Source organism: Rhinolophus sinicus, linkage group LG10 (assembly GCF_036562045.2).
Source record: "Rhinolophus sinicus isolate RSC01 linkage group LG10, ASM3656204v1, whole genome shotgun sequence".
Taxonomy (NCBI): Eukaryota; Metazoa; Chordata; class Mammalia; order Chiroptera; family Rhinolophidae; genus Rhinolophus; species Rhinolophus sinicus.
In genome coordinates, this window is record NC_133759.1 from 89,046,404 (window position 1) to 89,056,303 (window position 9,900).

Sequence of the window (9,900 nt, forward strand, 5' to 3'; positions counted from 1 at the left end):
TCCCAGGAGATCAAAGAGGTCTTTGTCAGAGCTGCCAAGGGAAACCCACAGAACACTGGACTCTTAGAAGAAAGAGCCAAGTGCTTCACCAAGTGATCAATGTTGACATTTCCAATAATGAGACAGGCTGCCATCATACTCGTGTGTCTCCTGATGTAATACATGAAGAATAACACCATATCACCTCTGTGATAGTCCTGCCAGAAACGCATAAACTGAATCAGGAAGACAGGTCAGACAAGCCCAAAGGGAGGGACATTTCTGCAAAATATTTGGCCTGTATCCTTCAAAAACATCCACATCATGGAAAACAAGGACAGACTGAGGAAGTCTTACAGATTCAAGGAGACTGAAGAGACAGTGCTATATGGACCCAGTTGAGACAGTTAGCAAAAATTATATATGGACTGTGTATTAGATAATAGTATTGTATCAATGTTACGTTTCCTGAGTTTGATCCTTATACTGTGGATATGGATGAAACGTTCTTGTTCTGGAAATACACAGCAAAGCATCGAGGGTTCCAAGGGCATGTCGTCTGCCAGTGACTCCCAAATGGGTCAGGAAAAATGGACACATAAAGCAAACGTGGCAAGGTGTGAACAGTTGGTGAATTTAGATGAACGATATACACTTCTTTGTACTGTTCTTAAACTCAACTGTTAAGTTTGAGTTTTTTTTAATAAAAAGTTATAGAAAAGTAAACAAACAAGGAGAAGTGCCAAGTCATCACCAGCCCAGTCTTGGTGGCCGGCAGCTCCCCCCTCACTTGCACCCCACAACCCCATAGAATAATGCCTCCCTGCCCTCCCTCTTATGGGGACGAGGGTACCTCTGCTGTGTTGGGGACGTTGCCGATCTTCTTCGAGTGTGCGATGTGGCCCACCACGCCCACGTCCAGGGGGAAGACAATCTCCGAGTCGGGCATGACCAGGCAATCCTCCAGGGCAGCGTCTCTGTGGACGTTGAAGAGGCGGGTGGCCAGCTCTGCGACGCCATTCCGGGCCCTGTACATAAACAGGCTCATGCGGTCTGCCTGCAAGAGGAAGCACAGCTTCTTCATGATGTTGAAGATGCTCTTCTCGGCCTGCAAGTTCTCCTTAAAGTCCCGCAGGAAGTCAAAGATGATTTCACTCTCCTCCACGCTGCTCAGCGAGTGGTAGTTGCTGAAGTCCACGGCGGCCTCCTTGGCCCCCAGCAGGTGGGAGATGACCTTAGCCCGGTAGCGGAGGTCGTAATACCGTTTGGCGAAGCCAACATTGGAGTCCAGGAACTTCTCCACCTCCTCTGCCGTCACCTCGCCCATGACGGGGAAGTCCACCGGCTCCTTCTGGGGAGGGGCTGAGGCTGGCCTTCTCAGGGCAGTTTTGCCGGCGGTGGCAAAACCGAGTCAGGATGCGTTCTGCTCCACCTGGCCTTCTCTGGGTCTTGTCTGTAAATCTCACTGACATGGCCTCCTAGAAGAGGGAGTGAGCTTGGGAGATTAAATCATTAATATTCCCCATGAACAAGGATTATGAGGCTCAGAATGTTTCAGATGCTGCTGGGCCCCAGATGGGAAAAGGTGAGAGATCTCATTTCACCTTGGACCCCTAACAGCTGAGAAGAGATTTCTGCACAGAGCAGGAAGTGAGCTCAACTGGAAGAAAAAAGCACTGAAGCAGAGGCTGCAAAGTGGCAGCACAGGGACAACCTAGTACTGTAGTTGTGTTTTGTCTGCCCTGTAGGGTGTTTCTCAACCTATAACACAGAACCCTACATTTACTGCTTAGGAGATTTGCTTGGCTTCTCTTGGAGATTCAGAATCACCTAATAACTGTGTTCACTTTCCTCCATGAATGGCAAGAATGGCTAGAGTTGAGAGGGACCGCCCACCCTGGCCCCTCACCCCACCCTTCCATGTCCCTTCTCCAGGGCGTCCCCTATCTGGAGCTTGACTTTGCATGCTCACCGCTCAGCCTGCTTCCTTCGAATGCATTACGAGACTGGCACCAATGGCCCTGATCTCACCATGTCTGTGTCAGAGTCTTTCCCAGCTTTAGATTCCAACTATTCTCTAATGTTAGAATGTGAAGGGCCCTCATAATTACACTTTTTGTAGTTTTATTACAAAATACATGCTCACTGGAGAAAATAAGCAAGGAAGACCATTGTAGTCACCCATAAATAATCCTGCGACTCGGAGAGCTAACCTCTAGTTAACGTGTTAGTTTCTGTCCATTCCATAGAGGCTTAACTTTAAAATCTGTTTCCCAACAACCCCCCTGATCTTTCTCTTGGCGCTTTAATGTGCTTTTTCTGGCACAATCTCTACCTTCTTGGGTCAGACACGCACCCAATAGTCTAGGTGTTATCAGCTCCAGTGAATCCTGAAACACCAGCGTCCTCACTGAAGGGTCCCTCCTACACACTAGGGGAGAAGAACACTTTCTTTCTGGATGAACTGTACTTGAGCTTCTCTGAGAAGATCTGCTAGAGCCCAGCAGCGCTATATTGTAAACACTGAGGAGTGCAGGGTTATATATCATCACTGGTATTTTGAACTTTGTAAATGAACTTTAATGGGAAGTAGATTACTGCCTTTATTGTAGCGCGTAATAAATCCTTGAGGTACTGAACCCAATAAGCACTGTGTACATAGCTGACCCCGTAGTCTGGGCAGGCGATGCAGCAACCTGAACTTCTCCAAACACTCCCACCAGGACCGACGTGAGCCTTCTGTCTGGGTTGCTCTTCCCCAGCTCTCCATACACCGTCTCCTTGTCCATCTTAAGGTCTCAAGGTCTCAGCCCTTGCTAGTTATCCTGAGCTGTTTTACCCCGAGTATCCCCCAACTGCCCTCTCCCCGGTTTCTGCCTGTCATGTCATCCTGTTTATTTCCTTTATTGCATTCAGTACTGTTAGAAATTACCTTGTCTCTTTTTCGCTTCCTTGTCTATTGTTTGTCTTCACCTCTATACTGTGAGGGCAGGTACCTGTCAGGGCTGATTCCTTAGGCCTTGTAAATGCTGCCTGGCATATCCTGGATGCACAGTACATTTTTTTCTCTTAATTGCAAGTCTGTGAGTGTTACTTTGATGTGCCAACTTCACTGGGCTAAGGGATGCCTAGATAGCTGGTAAAACATTAAAGACAAAAAAAGTGGAAGAAGGGGAATTTGCCCTTTGCCCAAGCGGGGACATCCATCTTCTCCTGCTCTTGGACATTGGCAATCCTGGTTCTCAGACCCAGACCAGGACTTACCTCATTGGCCCTGCTGGTTCTCAGGCCTTCTTCTGACTCAGACTGAATTATATCAGTGGCCTTCCTGGTTCTCTAGCTTGCAGATGGCAGATTGTGGGACTTCCTCACCTCCATAACTACATGAACCAATTCTCTGGAGAAACCTGACTAATACAAAGTCCTACCTATTCTTGCTTAACATTTAAAACATATAGGAAGACATGTGACCGTCCTCTGTGCACAGCAGAGTCGTTCTATCATTCACCTATTTTCTCATTAAAAAGTGAATTATACTCACACAAAAAAAGTAGGAAAAAATTAAAATAAAACATAATAGATATTACCAGATATTACCATTGCCAATATTTGTTGTATATTTAAATCTTTTCCTGGAGGAAAAAAATGTATATATATATATATATATATATATATATATATATATATATATATATATAGTGTGTGTGTGTGTGTGTGTGTACACAGAATATACATATCTCAATCTTGGAACTGGTGACATTTTGGGCCCAGTGATGCTTTGCTGTGGAGGATGTCCTGTACGTTCTAGGATGTTTAACAACGTCCCTAGCTTCTACCCACTAGATGCCAGTAGCATCCTCCCTCAAGTTGTGACAACCAAAAATGTCTCCAGACATGTCCAAACGTTCCCCTAGGAGCAAAATCAGCCAGCTTCAGAACCACTGCTCTACAGTTAGATATTTAGGTTGTTTCTAATTTTCTAGTATTATAAATAATGCTGTTAAGAACAGCCTTGTATTTCTTAGTAAAAAATACATACAATTGAAATCCCAGGCCCAAAGATCTTGTAGCTGTCTAAGGATTTGGATAAAGAGTGCTAACTTTGTTCTCCAATTCTATACCAGAGAGTGACGGTCCCTACCCCCACCCACCCCTCAAAAATGTAGCAGTTTTTCTTAATCCTGGCACTACTAGCTCTCCAGAACTTGGCCTCAATACATCTTCTTACTTTTTGCTTACAATTTCTCTACATATGCTCTAAGCTCTACCTTACTGTTTTTCAGTCTTCCTGGCCTTTGCATCTTCATTCTTGCTGTGTTCTCTGCCTGTCCCTTACCACCCAGTGCAAATGCCATCCCCTCCATGGATTTTTTTGATGTCCCAACTAGACTTTTTTCCTACTTGGAACCCCCAAACTATTGGTTACCTTCCCTACCTGTGGGAGTTTCTACATTCTAGGCCATATTATTTCTGCACATCTCTATTCTAATTAAACTCAAGCTCTTTGAGAATGGGACTAAAACTTTACCCATTTAAAAAAATCTCCAAAAAACCCCAGCCCAGATTGTTTTCCATAGTATGCCCACCAGCCTTAGTTCTGGTAGAGAATATAGGCAACTGTTTTGCAAGAAATCTACTTTTACCTAATTTTTCAATATGCCAAAATGAAGAAGGAAAGCCTGTTCAAAACCTTCATTCCTGATTCTTGGGTAGGTACAGATAAGCTCATATTTGCAATGGGTCACCTCCAACATGCCTGTTAAATGGGCCTGATTTCAAACATCAGAGGAAGGATATCTAGCTTCTTTCATTGGGAGCAGGGCTGTCAGTAGGGTTAGGAGAGGTCATTTTGTGTGATTCAGACTAGAACAGCACATGTACTACTACCTAGAAGAAAACAGGATAATAGGCCCAACTATGGCATTGACTCATTCTGTGACCTTAAAAAGTCTATCCTCTCTAAAGGCTTTGGATTTCTTTATTAACAAAATAAGAGAGTTGAAAAATGTGTCTCTAACACTCCCGGATCCATGACTCCAGATAGGCTTAGAGGAAGGAATGGCTGACCTCTCCCTTCCTTACTATAAGCCTTGCTAAAGGATTCTCCCGGAAAAATAGCTGGAACTATTTATTTAAAATGATTGCTACTCCAAGATGCAAATTTCACAGATGAGGAAACTGAAAAGCTTTGAAAAGTTAGGTCACTCAAATCACAGGTTATTGTTAAAAATACTTTCTATTAAGATATAATTCTCATACATAAAATCACCATTTTAAATTATGCAGTTCAGTGGTTTTTAGTATATTTGTTTTGTTGTACCACTACTAATCTATTTTCTCATCCCCTATAACCACTAATCTATTTTTTTCTCTCTATGGATTTGCCTATTCTGGACATTTCACATAAACGGAATCATATAATATGTGGCCTTTGTGTCTGACTACTTTCACTTAGCATAATGTTTTCAAAGTTTACCCATGTTGCTGCATGTATTATTACTTCATTTTTTATGGCTATATATTCCATGGTATAGATATATTTCATTTTGTTTATCCATTTATTAGTTGATGGGCATTGGGTTATTTTCACATTTAGGCTGTTATGGACATTTATGTACAAGTGTGTGTAGACATGTTTTCAGTTCTCTTGAGTATACACTCAGGAATAGAATTGCTGGGCTCACAGATGATTTTATGATTTTGAGCTTGGAGGTAAAGATGGGGATAAAGGAAGGGAATAGGAATAAGCAAGGAACCAGCTGGGTCAAGGAGAGGTATTTGTGAGGCACCTTTCTGGAAAGAACTGGGCTCTGAAATTCAGTACCTGCTTGAATGGGAACGGGCTGGTCAGCATGTTTGTGGCCACCACAAATCCCAGTGTTGGGTGAAAAGGTCTCCACAGGCTCCCCACCGTTCACTGCTCCTGTTAGTACCAATTGTGAAGGAAATTGGGAGGTGGCGAGTGTGTCAGGTTGTTCAGGGAGGACCCAGAGAGCAGGACAGGACAGCAGGACAGAGATATGTTATCATACAAAGGCAGTACCCAAAGTGCTTAAGAGGTGGAGCTCGGGAGTTAGACCCGGGAATGAGTCTGGGCATGTCATTTGCTATCTGTCTAAATTATTTAATTTCTCATGGACCTCACTTTGATTATCTGTAAAACTAGAATGATTTTACATGGCTGTTGTGGAGATTAAATGAGATCATATATTGTATAGCACAAAGCTTTGCACCTAGCGCCTATTAAGTTGAAGCATGTGAAATTGCCCCTTACTGGGCTCTTCTTGGCCTACACACATCGCAATTTCAAACTGTTCAATTTAATAGGAGTTATTCAATCGTTATTAGTTATCATAACTATCAAAGATTAACTGGATTACCCCAAAGATAAGGAGCTCCCTGTCCCTGAAGGGATGTAAGCTGAGGACAAGGCAAAGAGGATTCAGATATCACTATTTAAATAGGAAGATGTGGGGCGGCCGGTTAGCTCAGTTGGTTAGAGTGTGGTGCTCTTAACAACAAGGTTGCCAGTTCGATCCCCACGCCCTCCACAACTAGATTGAAAAAAACTATTTGACTTGGAGCTGACTGGTCCTGGAAAAACACACTTAAATAAATAAAAGTTTATAAATAGGAAGATGAATCTGAGGCTAGCAAGTCTGTAAGGAAAATGTTGCAACCTTCCTGGAGGAATGAGGAACTGGCCTAAGATGGGGGTTGAGACCGGAGAGAAGGGAGTGAATGTAGAAGCAAGAAGGAGACATGTTGGCTGACTGGGATAAGGAGAAACGAGAAACAGTGGTGCAAGCTTGGCTAATTGGTGTGTCATTGTGCCCCAGTAAGAAACTTGGCACTAAGTGTTCTCCCTTCAGGACATTTCACTAGCATTCAATGTTGATTTAGCCTCCATTTCCTAATCAAAGGCCTTTCCCCTCCTGGCTTGCCAAACCCCATGTCCTCTGTGAAGCCCCAGAAGGAAGACAATCTCCTGGCCCCATCAGCTAGCCCTTAGAACTGCTGGAACAGCCTTATTGGTCTCCACCTTCATTCTGTACTGCCTTGGTGCACTCCATATTTCATTTGTCCTTACTCTTACCCTAGAGTCCTTATCTGTTCGATTGTCCCGCCTTCTATTGACTTAGTGACTTTTTTCAGCTACTTGGGTTTCCTGGAGCTTGGCTAGTCTGTGAAGTTCTCTTTGTTTTACCTTGAGGGTCTAACCTGAGTCAATGGATGAGCCATGTAAATGTTTGTCTTTATGTGCATTTTAACCTTCTGTGCATTTTTTGAAAGCTCTGATTCTGAAAGGGATCTGTAACTCAAAAACAGTTAGGTACTTAGGGGAATCCTGAAAAGTCAGGTAAAATTAGGTCCTAAAAAACATGCTTTGTGACCACACTAATAGAAAGGCAACAGGTATAAGCGTATACTTGGGTTTTGGAACCTGAGTGAGCAGAGTTCGAATCCTCTCCTGTACAATTTACAAAAAATTTACAAAATTTACAAAAAATTGGGCAAATTATTTAATCTCTGGTCTTAATTTTCTCATTTGGAAACTGTGGATAACAATGATACTTATTTTACAGAGGTGTTGTGAGGATTAGAGGCAGTATATATATTGAACTCGGTTGATGGCCAGTTCTCAAAAAATATAGCCAATAATAACGCTAATGGAAGCTGAGTATGAGGCAGTGAAATGCAGAAAGCTTTCTTTGGTAGAAAGCAGAAGAAATGCAAATATATCTATTTTCCTATTCTTTTTAAAAATCAAATCTTTTATGATGTTTCTCTTTTTAAAGTAATACATCTTTGTGTTGTAGAATATTGAGAAAATTAGATAAAAAGAACATAACAATTACCACCTAGAGAAACATTTTGATATAAATCTTTCTTTTCCAATCATCTAAATATAATTTTTAAAACAAAACTGTGGTTGTGCAATATGTATTTTGTTTGTTTAGCAATATATGTAAACATCCTTCTGTGCCATTAATCGGTTTTTTACCACGTGATTTTTAATAGCCTCATACACTTCTATTGGTGGCTGTCGCATAATTTATTTAACAAATTTTAACTGTTGGTTATTTGCACTGTTTCTATTTTTTATTTTTTTATTTTTTGGTATTTTTAATGAACATCTGTGTAGTTCAGTCTTTGTACACTTCTTGATTATTTTCTTATCTTCTTAGTAAAAAACTTGTCCAGAAAGACAGAACAACTTCACCACCAATCCTTTAAGATGTTGTCCTGGCTATTCAAACACAGGAGAGTTTAAGTAAAGAAATAATGGGTCAAGTTGAAAATCCTGTTCTCCTTCCCCCCACCACCCCCAAAAAAAGAAATAATGGGAAAGTCAATATTTTCATGCAAAGATCATGTTCCATTTTAAATGACCATCTCCCACAGCACCTAGCACATGAAAGAACAAATCTGGGATGCTGGGATCACCGTGAAATGTCAATAACAGATCACTTTCTGAACCTAAATATTTGTAGCAGGAGTGACTTGGGCTCCTTCACCCCAGATATAAGAGTCACATTTCTTTTTTCTTTTCCAAATCAAATTTTATATGTTCCACACCCCCATCCTGCAGTGCTGGCAGGATAGTCAATCCTGATAATTATTATGACTTCTGCCTTACCCCAGGGTCATGTGACAGTCTATTGGTCTAACTCAGTGCAGCCAGGGAAAAGCCCTCTGGCCTTCATGCCACACTGCTACCACGAATGCGCACCCCTCATCCGAGCTGGCTGGTATGGCCCGTGAAAGGCCAACAGTTCTGCTCTTCACCCAGGCTCAGGGGTCCTTGCTATGGCTCCAGCCTCGCAAAGCCATCAACAGCCAACTATGTGGAAGGCCCTCCCACCTGTCATGGGCAGGGAGACATCCAGATCCTTGCTACTCAAGGATCCTGCAAAACCTAACCCTCCTTCCCCAATTTCAGCCTTGGGGAGGCTTTCAAAATCTCCATCCCCCTGACTACTTGGCTCTCCATTCTTACCCCCTCCAGGATAATTCACCTAATTTCTCTCAAAGTGGGAGGGGATCTTTCTTGAGACTCCGAATGGTTACTTCCTGTCCTGCCACACGTTGGCCCATTGGCCCGAGAGGAAAGAGATCAAGAAGGGCCAAGCCCCCTCTAGGGATTAGAGGAGAGGGGCAGAGGAAAAATACCTATAACTGTTCAAAGTACTATTTGTAATATTAAAGGAATGGAAACAACATAAATGTCCCTCAGTGCTTAAGTAAATGATGGTACACCCAAACAATGGAAGACTACGCAGCTGCTGGGGCCAAAAATTGCCCGTCCCACATGTCCTTCTTACAATGTGACTTTGACACTTGGTGTCTATCCTTAGCTTTTATAATGTTTCAATCAACCAAGTGCAATACAAGTGAGGCTATGTGACTTTTGAGGCTATATCATAAAAGGCTCCTCTTTGCTTGCTGGAATGCTGGCTCTTGAAGCCTTTAGCTGTCTCTTAAACACGGACTGCCCTGAAACTACCATATGAGAAAGGCCAAACTAGCCCACACAGAGACACAAGAAGCACTGACACTGCATGGAGAGGTCTCGATGGCCTTGAACTGCTTCATCCCCCATCCCGTCCCAACTCTAGTCACTATCTGACTATAGCTCTATGACAGACCACCGGTCAAGCTCTTAGCAAATTCCTGACCCACAGACAGCGTGCAAAATAAGAAAATGATTATTGTTGTTTTACTCCACTAAGTTTTGGAGTGATTTGTTACTCAGCAATAGATATCCAGAAAGCAGCTCTTTTTGCACTGATATGGAACAATCTTCAAGTTATAATGTTAATTTTTAAAAGTGTAGAATAGTATAATATTATATGCCCCCTTTGTTTAAAATATATATACATGTATTGTCTTGTATATGTATATTTATAGCACAGATCA

The 9,900-nt window shown here is 42.4% G+C and overlaps 1 protein-coding gene across 1 annotated transcript in view; it reads right to left on the reverse strand.

The window, feature by feature from the left end:
* PDE6A (phosphodiesterase 6A) overlaps positions 1-9,900 on the reverse strand; it is a 59,248-nt gene that overhangs the window by 46,145 nt on the left and 3,203 nt on the right. The window contains exon 2 of the mRNA XM_019734308.2: positions 833-1,457. Within this exon, the coding sequence (XP_019589867.2) occupies positions 833-1,306 (474 nt within the window). The 5' untranslated portion in view covers positions 1,307-1,457. The remainder of the gene's footprint in view (positions 1-832; positions 1,458-9,900) is intronic.